This window comes from Carcharodon carcharias, chromosome 5 (genome assembly GCF_017639515.1).
Source record: "Carcharodon carcharias isolate sCarCar2 chromosome 5, sCarCar2.pri, whole genome shotgun sequence".
NCBI classification, from domain to species: Eukaryota; Metazoa; Chordata; class Chondrichthyes; order Lamniformes; family Lamnidae; genus Carcharodon; species Carcharodon carcharias.
In genome coordinates this window covers 185,652,734-185,672,870 of record NC_054471.1, presented here as the reverse complement: position 1 = coordinate 185,672,870, position 20,137 = coordinate 185,652,734, and the positions used below count along the sequence as shown (strand labels likewise).

Genomic DNA, 20,137 nt, shown 5'->3' with positions numbered 1-20,137 from the left:
ACAAGCCTCAGAGCCAACTGTGCCAGGAGACATTCATATTTTCAAATCATAGAATTCAAAATCCTAACAGTAAAAATACGACATATTAAACCCAGTTCCCATCAAGCAAGTGCTTCTCGCCGTGAGAAATTGAAGTTACACAATTATGTTAAAAGACACAAGGACAATTCCAGCATGTTATGTTTTAAAAGAATTTGTTGTCCCATAAGACAAAGTTTGGTTAAAATTAAGGTTCTAATAATGCCAAGATTTTGAGCTTCATATATTCATCCAAGTGGGACTTCAAAGCTGCAGAGCTTTGGCCATCATTCTGATTCAAAATGACTGCCAGTGAAGGAATACATCATAGCTGGCCCAAACAAAAGTAAAGCTTGGGAAATGGGTTTACTGGAAAACACAAAATCACAGCCAAAGTGGAATTTGTTACAGCTCTAGTTAAAAATATGATTATAAATGTTATACATTACTGTTCATGAACCGAGGTATGACGGATAGATATTTGATTTCCCCCTTCACTTTTACAAACACAAGTAAAATATAAAAAAGTATAAGTATTGGTTACCTAAAACATTTTAAATCTCCACAAATAAGATGAACACATACACATTCAGGTGAAATTCATAAACAGAAAGCTTATGTTTATATTACACATTGTAGCGATCACACTAATGGAGAAGCATCCCAGTTTCCAATGCACTTTTGTAAATGTTGCTCATTTCACACTAAACTGCATTTCAAACCTAAAAGCATAGATAATGCAAATAAAACCCTACTTCACACTTGTATAATGACATCTCTGAAAAATTGTTAACATTCTGGAAGTTATTACTGAATGAAAATCGCAATTGTTCCCATTGTTATCCCAAGAATAATAATTGTACAATTATTGAACAACTGAGACTTCAAATACAATGATTAGAGTCGTTAATGCAGTAATATAATGGACCATTGTAATGTTCCATGGTTAAGAACCAGTCATTTGAAACATTACTATATTGGAGTGTAATGTGGGGTGTGGTATAATACTAGGCTAAAATCAACAGCTGGGTCTTCAAAATAGGCAAGCTTAGAGCTTTTCCATCATTCCTGCTGGCAGTGTGCTTCTCACTTGCATAAAAAAAATGAATTTTTTAGCCTCTGGTAATAATCAAAAAACCTGACAGCACTCTGGAGTTGTTGGTCTGATTGATCGCCTCTTGTGGACAAGCACTTTGCTGTTAAGAGAAGCAGCTTATGCCTCAGAGGGGACCTTGAAATCCTGAACTCTTTACGGCATTTGGGCCAATAGCTTTTCCAAGATTAAGCTTTTGAAGGGTACATTTAGCTTTCCTTCAGCTGGATTACTACGTTTGGATGAAATTTTTGGAACAGACCCGTGGAATTCAGCTGCATTTTCTGTAAATATTATGTCGGGAATCTACGAATTATCCTCAGAATTATAACATTTCATTCCATTATTAAAAAGACACAGTGGAGCTAAATTCAACACGCGATAGATTATTATGCCATTATCAACTTCGATATTCCTTCATTCTGTTTCCATTAAGGGACAAAAATAATTCCTGACTTGTGAACAACACAAATGGAATGGAACTACAGTTCTCATAGCAATCATATAATGAAGTTTTAAGAATCATGCAATTCAGAATAAATTGAAAAAAATTACAATATCCTGAGGCAAATAGAAATTACATTAGGAATTTAAGATGACTTATTAACATTACCTACCATATGCCAAATATTATAAGGATGGTCACAGACCAATCAATGAACCTTCTCACCTTTTATTAAAGTCACAAATATTAGTTTGCAGCCTGTATAGGCTCTAATGATGGGCACTTGAGCAAAGGATAAATTGAATTACAATCACAGACTAAAACCAAAGCTTGAGTAAAATGTTTTGTTTTCTAGTTTCATGAAAGGATATGCTGATTTCTTGCTAATGGAAGACTGAAAGCCACAACAGCCATATGTTAAAATTTAGTCACACCCGCTGAATCATACCTAACAGCCAATGTCCAAGACACCTCCGTCATCCGCAAGCCAGGCCAACAGAAGAGGTGGCAAACTGGTATACAGTCGGAGGGTGTTGCCCTGGAGGTCCTCAACATTGACTTCAGACTCCATGAAGTCTCCTGGCATCAGGTCAAAAGTGGGGCTGTGGAGAGGACTTTAAACTAACAGGGGTATGGAGAGGGTTTGGGTGAAGGGAGAATGTAGGAATCCAAAGTGAAAGGTCGAGATGTCAGAAGAGTATAGTGATGTGGATAAAGACAAGCAGAATGGGACAGGGAGAGACAGAAAGTTTAACAAAAATTGTAAATTGGCAAATAAGACAATGCAGGGAATAGAAGTAAAAAAATTGAAATTAAAGGTTCTTTATCTGAATGCATGAAGCATCTGCAAACAGATGGATGAACTAATGGGGAAGATGGTGGTGTAGTGGTCATTTCGCTGAGCTAGTAATCCAGACACCCAGGCTAATGCTCTGGGGACATGGGTTCAAATCTCACCACGGAATCTAATATAAAGCTAGTCTCAGTAATGATAACCATGAAACTATCATTGATTGTTCACTAATTTCCTTTAGGGAAGGAAATCTGCCATCCTTATCTGATCTGACCTACATGTGAACCACAGCAATGTGGCTGACTTTTAACTGCGCTCTGAAGTGACCTAGCAAGGTCAGTTCAAGGACAATTAGGGATTGGCAACAAATTCTGGCCTTGCCAGCGACGCCCACACCCCATGAAAGAATAAAAAAAAAAGAGGTAAATTATTTAGATTTAATCGCCATTACTGAGACATGGTTACAAAATGATCTAGGATGGGAAACACAGGCTGCAAACACAATATTTTGGAAAGACAGAGAATGGAAAAGGAGGAGGGTAAACCCTGATAGTGAAAACTGACATAAGGACATGAAGTAGAATCAGTATGGGTGGAAATTAGGAGTAGCAAGAATCAAAAAACACTGGTAGGAATAGTGTTTCACCTAACATTAGTTATATCATTGGATAGAACATTAAACAAGAAATCATTGGTGTTTGTAACAAAGGAAGTGCAATAATTGTGGGGGACTTCAATCTTCATAATCCAGGGCAATCAAATTGGCAAGAGTAGCCTAGAAAATGAGCTTGTAGAGCGTTATTGTGACAGTTTCTTGGAGCAATACATTGTGGAACCGACTAGGGTGAGGACTTTTAGTTCGGCAGGTGGGCGCGTGCCTGACCCAACCGAGCGTGAAATGACGCGCAATGACTTCGGCCGAGTGTGCTGACATCAACGTGCAGTCGCGTGATAGTTTGGTCGGCAGGCACGCACCAGAGCCAGCAGCACGCCCGCCAACAATTAAAAGGCCTGTTAAGGCCATTAAGTTATCAATTGTGCTTAAATTTTTACTGCCCGTTCAGCCTAACAGTTGACGGGCAGGCGAAAAGGCCAATCGGCCTTTGCATTTTTTTGGAAACCTCATTCATGGGCGGGGTGAGGTTTCCAAAATCAAATACAAATGAAATAAAAACTTAACTTTTTAATTAAAAATATGTCCCTGCTCATGTGACAGAGTCACACGAGGGGGCATGTTTCATTAAATTTTTCTGCTGTTTCATAATCTTTTCAATATATTTATCTCCCTGAGACAACTCCGTGCCTCAGGGAGATTATTTAACACTCTTTCGCGCACATGCATGAAGTTCACATTAGGCCTACTCATCCCACCCCCCGCACTGGCAGCGCCAGCGCTGCCGCTCGCGTATCACACTGGGCAGGCCTTAATTGGCCCGCAAGTATGAAATCACGGTGCACTGATGCGCCCCCGCCCACCGATCCTGCAAGCCAAGAGCAAAACTCTGCCCTAGGGATAAAGCTATCTTAGGTCTAATATTGTGTAATGAAGCAGGGCTAACTAGTAATGTTGTAGAGAGAGATCCATTGGGAAATAGTGATTGAAAACCCATTGAATTCTATGTTAGGTTTGAAAGCGACATACCCCAATCACAAAGAAGAACCATAAGCTTAAAAAAGCCAATTACATAGGGATATGAGGGGGGAACTACGGTCCTAAAAGGGCTAGCTGCAGATACAATGGATATTGCAGCTATGATTTTTCAAAACTCCTTAGATTCGGGAATGGTCCCACGAGATTGGAAGTTGGCAAATGTAACACCAATTTTCAAGAAAGGAGGGAGAGAGCAAACAATGAATTATAGGCCAGTTAGCTTGGCATCAATTGTTGGGAAAATGCTGGAATCTATTATTAAGGAAGTCTTATAAATGCGCTTAGAAAAGCATAGTATGATTAGAACAAGTCAACATGGTTTTACTAAAGGGAAATCCTGTTTGACAAAGTTATTTGAGTTTTTTGAGGATGTAACTAGTAGGATAGATAAAAGGGAACCAGTAGATGTCGTATTCCTGGATTTCCAAAAGACATTTGATAATGTGCCACACAAAAGGTTACTGGGCAAGATAAGGGATCATAGAGATAGGGGGTAACACAGATAGAGGATTGGTTAACATATAGAAAGCAGAGAGTGGGCATAAATGGGGCTTTTTCAAGTTGGCAGGCAGTGAACAGTGGAATGCCGCAAGGGTGAGTGCTGGGGCCTCAGCTATTTACAATATATTTTAATGACGGAGATAAAGAGGCAGAAAGTAATGTATCAAAGTTTGCTGATGATATCAAGCTAGGTGGGAAGCACACAGTGAGGCTGCAAAGAGATATAGACAGTTTAGGTGAGTGGGCAACAAGATAGCAGATGGAGTATAATGTAGGGATGTGTGAAGTTATTCACTTTGATCAAACAAATAGAAAGGCAGAATATTTTTAAAAAGGTGTGAAATTTGTAAACATTGATGTTCAAAGAGACTTGGGTGTGCTTGTACAAAGAATGCAGAAAGTTAGCATGAAGGTGCAGCCAACAATTAGGAAGACAAATGGCATGTTGGCCTTTATTGCAAGGGGAATGGAGTACAAGAATAAAGAAGTGTTGCTGCAATTGTATAAGGTTTTAATGAGACCACATCTGGAGTACTGTGTGCAGTTTTAGTCTCCACATTTAAGAAAGGATATACACACATTGGAGGCGGTACAACAAAGGATCACCAAATTGGCACTTGGGATGAGGGGGTTGTCTTCTGATGAGAGGCTGAGCAAAATAGGTTTATATTCTCTGGAGTTTAGAAGAAGCAGAAGTGATCTCATTGAGACTTACAAAATTCAGAAGGCGCTTGATAGGGTAGGTGCTGAGAGATTGTTTCTGCTGGTTGGGGAGTCTAAAACATGGGGGCACAGTCTCAGGATAAGGGGTCAATCATTTAGAACTGAGATGAGGAGAAATTACTTCACTCAAGGAGTTGTGCATCTTTGGGATTCTCTATCCCAGAGTGTTATAGATGCTCCACCAGGGAATTAAGGGACATGTGGAGCGGGCAGGAAGAAAAAGAGTTGACGCCCAAGATCAGCCATGATCGTATTGAATGGCAGAGCAGGTTTGACAAGTCATATGGTCCACTCCAGCTTCTATTTCTTGTGTTCATGTGTTGAAACCTCCTGCTGATTACCAACTACCGCCCTCGCTCAGCTGATGAATCAATACTCCTCCAAGCTGAAGCACAGAGGATACCTGGAGCACAGAATATACTCTGGGTCGGAGACTTCAATGTCCATCACCAAGAGTGGCTCTGTAACGCTACTACTGACCAGGCTTGAAGGGCATATCTGCCAGGCTGGCTGAATGGCGGGTGGTGAGACCAAACAAGAGGGAAAAAACCTACTTGATCTCACCCTCACCAATCTACCTGTAGCAGATACATCTGTCCATGTTAGTATTGGTAAGAGTGACCACTGCACAGTCCCTGTGGAGACCAGGTCACATTTTTACACTGAAGATACACTCCATCAGGTTGTGTGGCACTACTACAGTGTTAAATGAAATAGATTCAGAACAGATGTAAAAGCTCAAAACTAAGCGTCCATGAGGTGCTGTGGACCATCAGCAGCAGCAGAATTGTATTCAACCACAGTCTGTAATCTCATGGCCTGGCACTTCCCTCACTCTACCATTACCATCAAGCCAGGGGTTCAACCCTGGTGCAATGAGAAATGCAGGAGAGCATGCCAGGAGATGCACCAGGCATAACTAAAAATGAAGTGTCAACCTGGTGAAGTTACAACACAGGGCTGCATGCATGCTATACAGCAAAGTCAGCATATGATAGAGCTAAGTGGTCCTGCCACATCCTATTGTGAATGGCGATGACAATTAAACAACTCGCTGGAGGAGGAAGCTCTACAAATAGCCCCATCCTCACTGAGGGGGCAGCTCAGCACCCTATCAGTGCAAAAGACACGACCAAAGCATTTGCAGCCATCTTCAACCAGTAATGATTATTTGATGATCTATCATGGCCTTTTCCTGAGGTCCCCCACATCACAGATGCCAATCTTCAGCCAATTTGATTTACTCCATGTGATATCAAGAAGCAGCTCAAGACATTGAACATAGCAAAGGTTATGGAGCCTGACAACAACTTGGCAGTAGTACTGAAGATTTGTGCTCCAGAATTAGATGTGGCCTGAGCCAAACCGTTCCAGTGCAGCTACAAAACTGCTATCTACCCAAATATTGCCCAAGTATGTACACAAAAAGCAGGACAAGTCCAATCTGGCCAATTAACACCCCATCAGTCTATACTCGATCATCAGCAAAGTGATGGAAGGTGCTGTCAACAGTGCTATTAAATGGCACATACATAGCAATAGCTGGCTCATTGATTATCAGCTTGTGTTCTGCCAGGGCGCCTCAGCTCCTGACCTCACTGCAGCCTTGGTCCAAGCATGGACACAAGGGTCAAACTCCAGAGGTGAGGTGAGAGCGACAGCCCTTTACATGAAGGCAGCATTTGATCACCTGTTGTATCAACGATGCCTAGCAAAACTGAAGTCAATGGAATGCAGGGGGATAACTCTCCACTGGTCGGAATCATGCCTAGCAGAAAGGAAAATGGTTGTGGTTGTTGGAGGGCAATCTTCTCAGCCTATGGACAAAGCTACAGGAGTGCATCCCTAATTTCCCTTATTCCCTTGTTCAGAGGGCTTTTCTTTTTAAAGAGTCAACCACATTGCTATGCGATCACATGTAGGCCAGAGCAGGTAAGGACGGCAGGTTTCCTTCTTATAGGACATTAGTGAACCAGATGGGTTTTTACAACAATCAACAATGATTCCATGAGACTTTTTAATTCCAGATTTTTACTGAATTCAAATGTCACCATCTGCCGTGGCGGGATTCAAACCCGGGTCCCCAGAGCATTACCCTGGGTCTCTGGAATACAAGCCTAGTAACAATAACAATATGCCACTGCCTCCCCCCAAAAGCTATCTAATAAACTGCCTACTCAAAACCATGATGCTCAATATGATCCAAGGCATTAGTCAATAAAAACAAATGTACCTTTCAATTGCCAAACCAAAGAAGAAGCTGGAAGAAGCAGAATCAAATATTAGGAATTCTGATTTTTAAAAATTCATTCACAGGATATGAATGTCACTGGCAAGCCAGCATTTATTGCTGATCCCTAATTGTGAAAGTGATGGTGAACACTTCTTGAACACAACTGAGTGGCTTGCTCAGCCATTTCAGAGGGCAATTAAGAATCAATCACATTTGTGTGGGCCTGGAGTCAGATATAGGCCAGACCAGGTAAGGATATTAGTGAACCACATTAGCTTTTATGACAATCCAGTAGTTTTATGGTTACTATTACTAGTACTAGCTATTTATTACAGATTTATTTAATTAGTGGAATTGAAATTCCCCAGCTTCTGTGGTGCGGTATGAACTTATATCTCTGGATCATTAGTACAAGTCTCTGGATTGCTAGTCCAGTAACAAAATTACTATGCTACTATACTTACTTATAATGCAGGATCCTGTCATTCACACCTCCTAGAGACCCAGTTTTTGTTTCTTCACTTGTTCCATTACCACACCGTTTATCCTTGCATCATGAAAGCTTTCATCATTTAATCTCTCCTGCCCTCAACTTCATCACAGATCTTCCTTTTGTTCCATTTCCCAGCCTCCTCTCTTTCACTTGCTCAAAACATATCCCATTTCTAACACTTCCCAGTTCAGGTGAAAGGCCACAGACCAAAAGAATAACTCCGTTTCACTCTCCAAATACTGCGCGACCTGCTGAATATTTCCAGCAATTTGTTCTTATTTCAGATTTTCAGCATCTGCAGTATTTTGCTTTTCTAAAGTACTCACTTGTTGTAAGTCACCATCAATCTCCCCTTTGGATAGCCTCACTTCTGAAAGTAATACGTGGCAGAAATAAGCATACATGTTTGTGGATCAGCCTTTTCCTGCTCATATAGTCCACCATACACCATCCACTCTAGTGAGATGTTGCTGGGCTACCTGGAAGTCTTAAAACTAATGTTTAATCTGATCAGCATCCTTGCAAAATATTTGGGCCCATTGCTTCTAATTTATTATTAAATTTCACAATAGTTATCTGTCCAATTTAGTAAATTCTGAAATGATGCTCAATTTCAGACTGTTGGTTTTCAATTTTCATTTTTTAAATATACTTACACTAGGAATTGAGCACAAAAATCAAGGTTAGCATTCCAGTGCAGTATTGAGGGAGTGCCGCACTGTCAGAGCTGCCAACTTTCACATAAGACGTTGAACCAAGCCCTTGTCTGCTCTCTCAGATAGACTGCATTAGAAGGGCAGGGGAGGTATCCCTGGTGTCCTGGCTAATATTTAGTCCTCAATCAACATCATAAAAAAAGAATATCTGGTTATTATCATATTGCTGTTTATGGGACCTTGTTGCGTGCAAATTGGCTGTCACGTTTCCTACATTTCTACTGAGGGAAATGGGGAGGCTAGTTACAATTGGTAGGGAAGTAAGTAGATAAGAGAATAGCCGTAAACTGCAGGAAGATATCAATTTACAGCAAGAGAGTGTGAGAGAAATAGCGTGGTCACTTACAGTGAGAGAGTGTGAGAGAAACAGCGTGGTCATTTACAGGGAGAGAGTGTGAGAGAAACAGTGTGGTCATTTGCAGGGAGACAATGAGAGAGAAACAGCATGGTAATTTACAGGGAATGAATGCAAGAGAAACAGCATGGTTGTTTACAGCAAGAGAGAAAAGGCGTGGTCACTTACAGGGAGAAAGTGAGAGAGAAACAGCGTGGTCACTTACAGCGAGGGAGTGAGAGAGAAACAGCATGGTCATTTACAGGGAGCGAGTGTGAGAGAAGTGAGGCCTTTGACAGAGAGAGTGCGAGAAAAGTGAGAGACCATTAAAAAGCACTGGAGGGAAAAGGGCACGGGGAGCAGCTGATTGGTGAGTAGGATTGGTGAGTATTTCTAGTCTTTAAAGTTAAAGCAAGGTCTTCTGAGTTTAGATCTCTAGTCTTTTTTTCTTAAAGATAGCTTGTTAAGTATAAGATCGATACTGGTGTGTATAAAAAAAATTATAAAAAAGTGTAAAGGGTGGGGATACTAGAGTAATTAATTAATAAACTGAATAAAATCCATAGCGTTGGCAGGACAGGTAATGTGTTGCTGCTGCAGTATGTGGAGCTGCTGGACACCAAGGTGATGCAGAGCGAACACATCTGTACCAAGTGTTTACAGCTCGAGGAACTTCGGATCTGAGTTAAGGAGCTGGAGTCCGAACTGCAGGCATTGCACCACATCAGGGAGGGGGAAAGGTACCTGGAAAATTTGCCTAAGAGGCAGTCACACCCCTCAGATTAGGTAATTCAGATTTGGTCTGTGATCAGAGGCAGGTGGGTGTGACCACAGGTGAAGCAGGTATAGGGTACCAGGGGGTAGTGTGCGAAGAGCCATGACCCTGCAATTGTCCAACAGTTACAAGGTTCTTGCAAGCTGTGTTGATGAGAGCAGGGACTGCAGGGAGGATGAGCGAACTGACCACAGCACTGTGGTACAGGGAGCCATTAAAGTAGGGGGGAGGAACTTGGAATGTAGTAGTGTTAGGAGACAGTATAATTAGGGGGATAGATACTGTTCTCTGCAGCTGTCAGCGTGAGTCCCGAAGGCTGTGTTGCCTGCCCAGTACCAGCGTTAAGGACATCTCCTCAGGGCTGGAGAGGAACTTGGGAGTGGGAGGGGAGGGATCCAGTTGTCGTCGTCCATGTTGGTACCAACAACATTGATAGGACTAGAAAGGAGGTTCTGCTGAAAGAATTTGAACAGTTAGGAACTAAATTAAAAAGAGAGATAATAATCTCGGAATTGCTACCTGAGCCACGGACAGACTGGCATAGGGTAAATTAAGCCAAGGAGTTAAATACATGGCTCAGAGACTGGTGTGGGAGGAACGCATTTCATGGGGCACTGGCATCAGTGCTGAGGTAGAAGGGAGCTGTTCCGGTGGGATGGGCTTCATTTGAAACATGTTGGGACCAGTGTCCTGGCAAACCAAATAACTAAGGTTGTGGAGAGGGCTTTAAGCTAAATAGAGGGTGATGGGGGGAGGGGGGAGGGTTCTGGAAAGGGGATATGTAGGCTTACAAAGCAAAAGGATATGGCAGCATCGCAGGGCAGTTATTTAGGTAACGATACTCAGAGTGTGACAGGAAGAAACAGAGTGTACAAACATAAAAAAAACAGCAGAAAATAGGGTCAAAGGGGGAAAAATGGTAAAAAGGCAAAATTAAGGCTTTTTACTTAAATGCAGGTAGTATTCAGAACAAAATAAGTAAATTAACGGCACAAGTAGAGGTTAATGGGTATGATCTTATAGCCATTACAGAGATGTGGTTGCAAGATCAAAGCTGGGAGCTAAATATTCAGAGATATGTGACTTTTCAAAAGGAAAGGCAGGAAGGAAAGGGTGGTGGGGTAGCTTTGTTAGTACAAGGTGGAATAAGTACAATAACAAGAAATGATCTTGGATTGGAAGATGTAGAATCCATTTGGGTGGAGGTAAGAAATAACAAGGTGAAGAAGACACTGATGGGAGTAGTCCATAGGCCCCCTGACAGTAGCTAGACAGTAGGACAGAGAATAAATCAGGAGCTAATGAAGGCATGTAAAAAGGCAGTACATTAATCAAGGATGACTTTAATCTTCATATAGATTGGGAAAATCAAATTGGCAGAGGTAGGCACAAGCAAGAATTCATAGTGTATTTCGGACAGCTTCTTAGAACCATATGTTGCGGATCCAATCAGGGATCAGGCTATTTTGGTAACTTATAATGAGGCAGGCTTAATAAACGATCTCAGAGTAAAAGATCCCCTAGTGACCATAATATGGTAGAATTTAGCATTCAGTTTGAGTGAGAAATTTGCATCGGAAACAACTGTGCTAAAGTTAAATAAGGGTAATTACAATGGAATGAGGGCAGAGTTGGTTGGAGTGGGAAAGCAGTTTAGCAGAAAAGACAGTTGATGAACAATGGCAGACGTTTAAGAAAATAGTTCATGACTCTCAACAAAGATATATCCCAGTGAGGAAGAAGAATTCAAGGAAGGGGATAAACTAACCATGGTTAACCAAAGGAGTTCAGGTCAGTATCAAATTGAAAGAAAAAACATACAATGTGGCAAAGATTAGTGGGAGGCCAGAGGTTTGGGCAAGTTTTAAAAACCAACAAAAGATGACAAAAAAAAATAAAGAGGGAGAAAATAAACTTTGAGGGTAAACTAGCAAGTGATATAAAAATGGACATTAAGAGCTTCTTTAAATATATAAAAAAGAGAGGAGCCAAAGTGAACATAGGCCCCTTACAGAATGAGGCTGGGGGAATAATAATTTGGAACTAGGAAATGGCAGAGGAGTTGAATAAATACTTTGCTTCAGTCTTCATGGTAGAAGATACTAATAGCATTCCAAAAATACTAAATAATCAAGGGCCAAAATAGAGGGAGGAAATAAATACAATCACTATCACCAGAGAACAAGTACCAGGGAAACTAGTAGAGCTAAAGGCCGAAACGTCCCCTGGACCTGATGGGTTACATCCTAGGATATTAAAGAAAGTAGCTACAAAAAAGTGGATGCACTGGTAAAGTCCCAGAGGAATGGAGAATGGCCAATGTTATACCCTTATTCAAAAAGGGAGACAGACAAAAAATAGATAACTATAGGCCAATTAGCTTAACACTGTCATTGAGAAAATGCTGGAGTCTATTATAAAGGATGTAATAGCAGAGCATTTAGAAATACATATTCTAATCAAGCAGAGTCAGCATGGCCTCATGAAAGGGAAATCATACCTAACAAATTTATTAGAATTCTTTGAGGAGGTAACAAGCAGGATTGATAAAGGGGAACCAGTAGTTATTATGTATTGGGATTCCAAAAGGCGTTTGATAAGGTAACATGCATAAGGCTACTTAATAAGAGCCCATGGTGTTCGGGTAGTATATTAGCATGGATAGAGGTAAAAACAAAAAACTGCGGATGCTGGAAATCCAAAACAAAAACAGTATTACCTGGAAAAACTCAGCAGGTCTGGCAGCATCGGCGGAGAAGAAAAGATTTGACGTTTCGAGTCCTCATGACCCTTCAACAGAACTGACTTCTGAACTGGATAGAGGATTGGCTAACTAATAGAGAACAGAGAGCTGAGATAAGGGGGGTATTTTCAGGATGGCAACCTGTAACAAGTGCAGTGCCACAGGGATCAGTGCTGGGGCCACACTTATTTGCAATATACATTAATGACTTGGAAGAGGGGAGTGGATGTACTATCGCCAAGTTTGCAGATGACAAAAAAGGTGGGAAGGCAAGTGGTGAGGATGACACAAAGAGTCTACAGAGGGATATAGACAGGTTAAGTGAGTGGGCAAAAACTTGGCAGATGGAATATAATGTGGGAAAATGTGAGGTTATGCACTTTGGCAGGAAGAATAGAGAAGCTGAATATTATTTAAATGGAGAAAGACTACAGCACAGAGGGATTTGGGTGTCCTTGTGCATGAATCCCAAAAAGCTAACATACAATTTCAACAGGTAATAGGAAACCCAAATGGAATGTTGGCCTTCATTTCAAAGGGAATGGGGTATAAAAATATGGAAGTCTTGCTAAAACTATACAAAGGCACTAGTTAGGCCACACCTAGAATACTCTGAACAATTTTGGTTCCCTTATCTAATGAAAAGTGTACTGGTATTGGAGGCAGTCCAGATAAGGTTCACTAGGTTAATCCCAAGTATGGAGGGATTTTCTTATGAGGAGAGGCTGAGTAGGTTGGGCCTGTACTCATTGGAGTTTCAAAGGAATGAGAGGTGACCTTATTGAAACGTATAAGATTCTTCGGGGACTTGACAGGATAGATGCTGAGAGGTTGTTTCTCCTTTGTGGGAGGGTCTAGGGCCAGAGGGCATAATCTCAGAGTAAGGGGTTGCCCATTTCAAACAGAGATGAGGAGAAATTTCTTCTCTCAGAGGGTGGTGAATCTGTGGAATTCTTTATTGCAGAGGGCTGTAGAAGTTGGGTCATTAAGTATATTCAAGGCTGAGACAGACTGATTTTTAATCAGTAAGAGAATCAAGGGTTGTGGGGAAAAGGCAGAAAAGTGGAATTGAGGATTATCAGATAAACCATGATCTCATTGAATGGCGGAGCAGACTCAATGGGCCGAATGGCCTATTTCTGCTCTTTTGTCTTTTGGTCTTATGGTTACCAATCTCTGCCCTGCTAGTTCTCAACAAACACTTCCAGGCTTAGCATTCAATTACAACAAAGCAGACAGATCTATGCAATAATGCAGGACTCAATGCTGAGTCAGCACTAAGGCACATCAAAGTTCAATATAATTCATCATTTAAAATTACCAAAAGATAAGCAGCACAAGCAAGAACACTAAGAAATAACTTATGCTGTTAGAGGCCTTTGCTAGGTCACTTTTAAATTATTTTCACCCCATGGTACATATGTTCGCATGAGGCTTTGAAGCTATGTTTATATATATTTTCTGCCACACATTTATAACCATTAATGTGTTTCCCAATGAGAATCTAACAATGTGAAATGCTGAGATAAGGAGTAACCACAAAGATATAAGCAAAAATAAAAGCAAAATACTGTGGGTGCTGGAAATCTGAAACAAAAACAGAAAATGCTGGAAAAACTCAGCAGGTCTAACAGCATCTGTGGAGAGAAAGACAGAGTTAACATTTCGAGTCCGTATGACTCTTCTTCAGAGATATGACAGGCAGATTGAGATGGAAGAGATGCTCTGTGCTCACCTGCTTCTGCATATAGAAGAAGCCAGGCCCATTTTGGCAGAACATTAGTGCAAGTGGAGCCTCCAATTCACAATGACAGCAGGCTTAATGACACACGTATAAATGAAGTTCAGATTGCAATGCTGGATTGTTTTTCAGATGCATCCCAACCATAGCACAATATACTTAATATAAGCCAGCAAAGTTTTATCAGCTGCAACCACAAAATGTCAACAACCACATTTGCAAGCATTGTTGCATTCATGTCCAATGACTGTGGGAAAATGTTTTCACAGGGCTGGGTTTGCAGAGCTAATTGTGAAGCTACACCATCTGCTATGAGGGCACCTGCTAACATGTATCATAACCATGACATGGTGTTACAGACGGGGTGGGATATGGGGGCAAAAGGGAAGAGTAGCAAAAGGAAATAGTCAGTGGCACTTGTGAGAATGGATTCTTTAAAAAATATTTTGGGGAATATTGTGTTATTCTATAAAGAAGACTTGGTGACTGTGTGTGTGTGTGTGTGTGTGTGTGTGTGTGTGTGTGTGTGTGTGTGTGTGCGTGTATGAGTGAGAGAGAAATTTAAATAAGCAGGGGCAGAGTTTGATAGGGAACAGGTTGTCTGGGGGGTTTGAAGCATGAAAAGGGATAGCAATGTTAAGGTTGAGGTACAAGTAACTAGGTTGTATCTAACATTTGTATTTTTTTTAGATAAGTTGAAAGTTTGTTTTGAGTATTAAAGGGGAGTCAGAGGTAACAAGCAACATCTACATCTTGCAGGAGTTCCATAGGTAAAGAGTAGTGGGGATATTATCTTTCATTGATCCGAAATCAAAGAAAAAATGGAAACATGAAAGATCTTATATTTGGAAGGGTCTAAGTTTCAAAGAGGTGTGAGAACAATGGAACTAAGTTGAAAGGGGGAAAAAGGTATTTTAGAGTTGATGTTGAGCTGGAGCAAAGGAGATAGGTGGAGATAGCTGGAGCTGTTTGAGCTGTGGAGCTATAGCTGGAGCTCTGAGCTAGGAGCAGATGCAGTTTGAATTAACCATTCAGTCAAGCCAGAATAGTCTTGGGCTGCAGCAAGCAGTTTTATTCTGAAGTGGATTCCGTCGCAGAGTGGAAGACAGTAAAGGTCATGTGACGCCTTTATTGAAGCTACAGCAGTTTGCCTTGTGTAATATTACTAATCTTATAGTGGACATCTATAAGCGTGTATTGCCTGGAAGGTATTTGCTTGTGGGATTGACCAAGTAGAGAGTCTTTGGGGGAATGTTTTGTAAGACTAACCTTAATTATGTAACTGTGATATTGTGTGTGGTTGTAAAGGGGGCCAGAAGGTAGTCAGCAGCACTAGAAGAGCGGGCAAAAAGAGGACTTGGAGTCAGTCAGCATCACCTGGAAGACCGGGTGAAAAGAAGCAGTGAGCAGCACCTAGAAGAGCAGACAAAAAGAAGATCCAGAGGCAGTCAGCAGCACCGACAAGAACTATCCAATCCGGTCTGTGGATCCAGAGCGGAGCGGCCACGTTCTGAGAGAAATCAAAGTGTGAATTCAGAGGAAAACAGAAGTGATTGGTTGGTGAATATTTTGTTCAGTTTTCTTCAAAACGTGTGTAATTTGTTAGTAATTGTAAGTTTTTATTAGTTGTAGTAGGGTTTACTAGTTGTAGGAAAGGTTATTGGGAGCAGCAGTGTTTATTAATTCTAAATTAATGATGAAAAATAAATTACTTAACACACAATAAACATGGCAGGTCAGGTTATGTGTTTCAACTGCAGAATGTGGGTACTCCTGGACCTCGATGTGTTCAGAGCAATTACGTCTGTAATAACTGTCTGCGGCTTGAGGAGCTTCGGCTCAGAATCATTGAGCTGGAGGCCGAGCTGCAGACACTGAGACACATTAGGGAGGGGGAAAGTTACCTGGATAGGAGGCAGTCACATCCCTTAGGATAGGGTCTTCTGATTTGGTCAGAGGATGTGACTGTGACTGAGGCAGGTATGGGAACACAGAAGTTAGAAGAGGAGGAGCCTCACCTTTTGCAACTGTCCAACAGGTTTAAGGTGCTTGTAACCTGTATGGATAAGGATGAGAGCAGCAGGGTTCATCATGGTACACAAGGCCAATCAAATTTGGTGGTGGGTGGGGGGCAGAGGATGATGAAGCAGAGTAAATGGGAATGTAGCGGTAGGGGACAGTATAGTCAGGAGGATAAACACAGTTCTCTGCAGCCGAGGGCAAGACTCCAGAAGGTTGTGTTGCCTGCCCGGTGCCAGGATTCAGGGCATCTGCTCTGGGCTGGAGAGAAACTTGCAATTGGAGGGTGAGGATCCAGTGGTTGTGGTCCATGTAGGTACTAATGACATAGGTAGGAATGGGAAGAGGTTCAGCACAGGAAATATGAAGAGCTAGGGGCTAAATTAAAAAGCAGAACCTCAAAGGTAATAATCTCTAGATTATTACCTGAGCCATGAGCAATTTGGCATAGGATCAATAATAATAAAGGGTTGACTGTGTGGCTCAAAGATTGGTATGGGAGAAATGGGTTTTGATTCATGAGGCACTGCCACCAGTGCTGGGGAAAGCGGGAGCTGTACTGTTGAGATGGTCTTCACCTGAACTGTGCTGGGACCAGTGTTCTTGCGAGTTGTATAACTAGGGCAGTAGAGAGGGATTTAAACTAAATATTAGAGGCAAGGAATTAAACGTGGAAAGATCTGATCAATTGAAGAGAGAAGACAAGGCAAGAGAGCAAGGTAGCAATAAGAGAAGTGATAATCAGTGTATGGCAGGAAGGGGCAGAGTATACAAACTTAAGAGTGCACCAGCAGATAAAGCTAGGGTTTGCAAAAATGGTAAAAAGACGGAGTTAAAGGCTCTGTATCTGAATGCACGTAACATTCAGAACAAAACAGATGAACTGACAGCTCAAATAGAAATAAATATGTATGATCTGATAGCCGTTACGGTGATATGGTTGCAAGATGATAAAGGGTGGGACCTGAATATTCATGGGTACATGACATTTTGGAAGGACAGGAAGCTAGGAAAAGGTGGAGAGGTAGTTCTGTTAATTATGGATGACATTAGTACAAAAGAGAGAGGTGAGCTTAGTTCTAAAGATGAAGAATCAGTTTGAGTAGAGATAAGAAATAGCAAAGGAAGTCACTTGTGGGAGTTGTTTATAGGCCCCCTAACAGTAACCACACTGTGGGATGGAGTGTACAGAAGAAATAATGGAGGCTTGTGAGAAAGATATGGCAATAATCATGGATGATTTTAATCTACACATAGATTGAGTGAATCAGATTGGCAAAGGTAGCTGGAAGATGAGTTCATGGAGTGTTTTGCGATAATTTCTTAGGGCAGCACGTACTAGAGCCAACAAGAGAGCAGACTATTCTAGATCTGATAATGTGCGGGATTAATTAATGACTTCATAGTAAATGCACCCCAAGGTAGCAGTGATCATTACATAACTAAATTTCACATTCAGTTCAAGGGAGGGAAGACTAGGTCTAAGACTAGTAGTTTAAACTTAAATGAGGGCAATTATGAAGGAATGAAGACAGAGCTGGCCAAAGTGAACTGGTAAATTAAGTTAAGGGATAAGTCAGTAGAGATGTAGTGGCAGACATTTAAGAAGATATTTCCTAATACGCAGCAAAGGTATATTCTAGTGAGAAAGGAAGGCTCTAGGGGAAAGGTGTATCATCAGTGGCTAACTAAGGAAGTTAAAGATAGTATCAAATTGGAAGAAAAAGTGTACAATTCTGCGAATATTAATGGCAGGTTAAAAGATTGGACAGAATATAAAAAAAAGCAAAGAATGGCTAAAATAAAAATGATGGAGGAAATTAGAGAACAAGAGAAAGAAGAGTACAAATTAAGTCACCTAACGTCCCTGGAGACTTTCAGAAATTTTCAGAAATTATTGTGACACCTCTTTAATTGCCTTCAATTTCACCTGCACACAAATTTCCTTTCCTACAGTTACTGTGTTCCCAGCAGTTGACTCGGTCTGCACCTGGTTCCGTGAATAAAGGTGCAAATCAGCTGACCCAGAAAATCTAAGTGATGTTATCATTCAAATAGATTTACCAATCTTTGACCTTTTAGATATGGCTCACACCAGAAGTGGAAAACCAATCTTTCAAACATCCTCCCTTAAATAGAAGGGCAGGCCATTGGATGATTTAACTCATTCTAAGAATTTAGGCTTTCTGCACTTTTAAACTAAATATTCCTGCTGACAGTGTCCCTGGAATAATCTATATACAATGAACATCAGAATGCAAACCTCAGCACGCATTAAATCTTTATGAGGAAGTAAAATACTTTTGGTGCTCACACTTTCCATCGCAACACTAATGAGCAATGATGACTTACAGTTCCTTCTTGAACAGTTTTTGCGGGGTGAGCTGGAAAGGGATGTATTTACACTAATGTGAAACTCCACAATATGTGGTGAAAGATGTGAAATTGTAATGCAAAATTGTTTTTCTATAACACAAACTGTCACAACGTAGACTCAAGATAGGGGCAATGGAAATTCATTGCTCTGAAGAACATAAAAATCATACTGGACCCAGGCATTTTTTTCTTTTAATGTTATGATCAAGTATAAATATTAGCAACTGAATTAAACTGAAGTTGTGTCAATCGGGTCCTGACAAGATAGGTCAAATTCATTATACGTAAGATTATGGTATACTCATGTTGACAAAAGATTTGAAAACACCTCTGATTTTTTATTTGGGCTTTAAAAAAACCAATACTTTGGATTCCTTACCTGGAATAATGAGGAATAACACCTTGGAAGAATTACTTGATCCACCTTTCAGCCAACAATCAAGGGATCCAAACTTTAGCAGCTGAGTAGCAGCCCCACAGCAATAAAGGAATTCTTCTTGGCCTAACGCTTCTTCTTCAATACATAGCATTTTCATACTGGAAGCTAACCAAAACAAAATTTACAACTATCAAAATAAAATGCACAACAATACAGTCAGTATGTTCTGTTTGGAGTGGGGGTGGGGTTAGTTTTTTTATGATTAACATCAAACCACATCTAATATCTGAAACGCTACAAAGATCATAAATTATGATTGTGTGAAGCCCAACAGATCCAGGCATACTTCCAACCATCCAATGGATGGTGCAACTTAAAATTGGATGCCAAACATAGGTTCAAAGCTTAAAGCTGCCCAAATTGCACAGCTGCATGGAGATTGCTACCACAACAGGAGAAGTGCAAGCCAACTGAAGAATCATATTGAAATGATTTAAGATTTTAAAAAATATACATTTTAAAAAATGTTAATAGCTGCAGTGACATTGTTCCTTTTAAAAGAGAGGAGAAACTTTCATCTTTCCATTCTCTGGCAAAGTAAGGAGAACAACTATGCAACGAAAGAAACATTTGGGCTGTTTTCCTCAAGGGATCACTGCAATAATTCTGTGTGCTATGTTGTACAATACTGATAATAATGTTATAATTTAAAGGTCAGGTTTGTTTTTCAACTCTGGTTACTATGCATTTAAAGTATTTTTTAAAAAGTACACAATCTTTGAACTATTTGAAAAATGCTGCCCCCTTTCCTTTACTTGTTGCAGTCACATAACAACATTGGCATTCGTTGAAAAAAAATATTTGTATAACTATGAAAAACTCTGTCTTTAGAAGACCATGGTGTGGAAAAACATTTTGGACCCCCAAGAATTACAACTGTAGAAAAACAAACACTTTTAATAAATTGGAATACTTGAGTTGGTAACACTGTGACATTCCAGTAAATTGAATTCAAGAGTAGTGAAGTAATGGTAATGTCTCCGAGCTTTACTTCCTCCAGAAATGGTGCTGTCCCCTCTAAATACCATTATGACAGAGGTGGAG

The 20,137-nt window shown here is 40.7% G+C and overlaps 1 protein-coding gene across 1 annotated transcript in view; it reads right to left on the bottom strand.

Moving 5' to 3' along the window:
• ldah (lipid droplet associated hydrolase) overlaps window positions 1-20,137 on the bottom strand; it is a 380,424-nt gene that overhangs the window by 341,521 nt on the left and 18,766 nt on the right. The window contains exon 2 of the mRNA XM_041188040.1: window positions 19,034-19,198. Coding sequence (XP_041043974.1) covers window positions 19,034-19,190 — 157 coding nt within the window. The 5' untranslated portion in view covers window positions 19,191-19,198. The remainder of the gene's footprint in view (window positions 1-19,033; window positions 19,199-20,137) is intronic.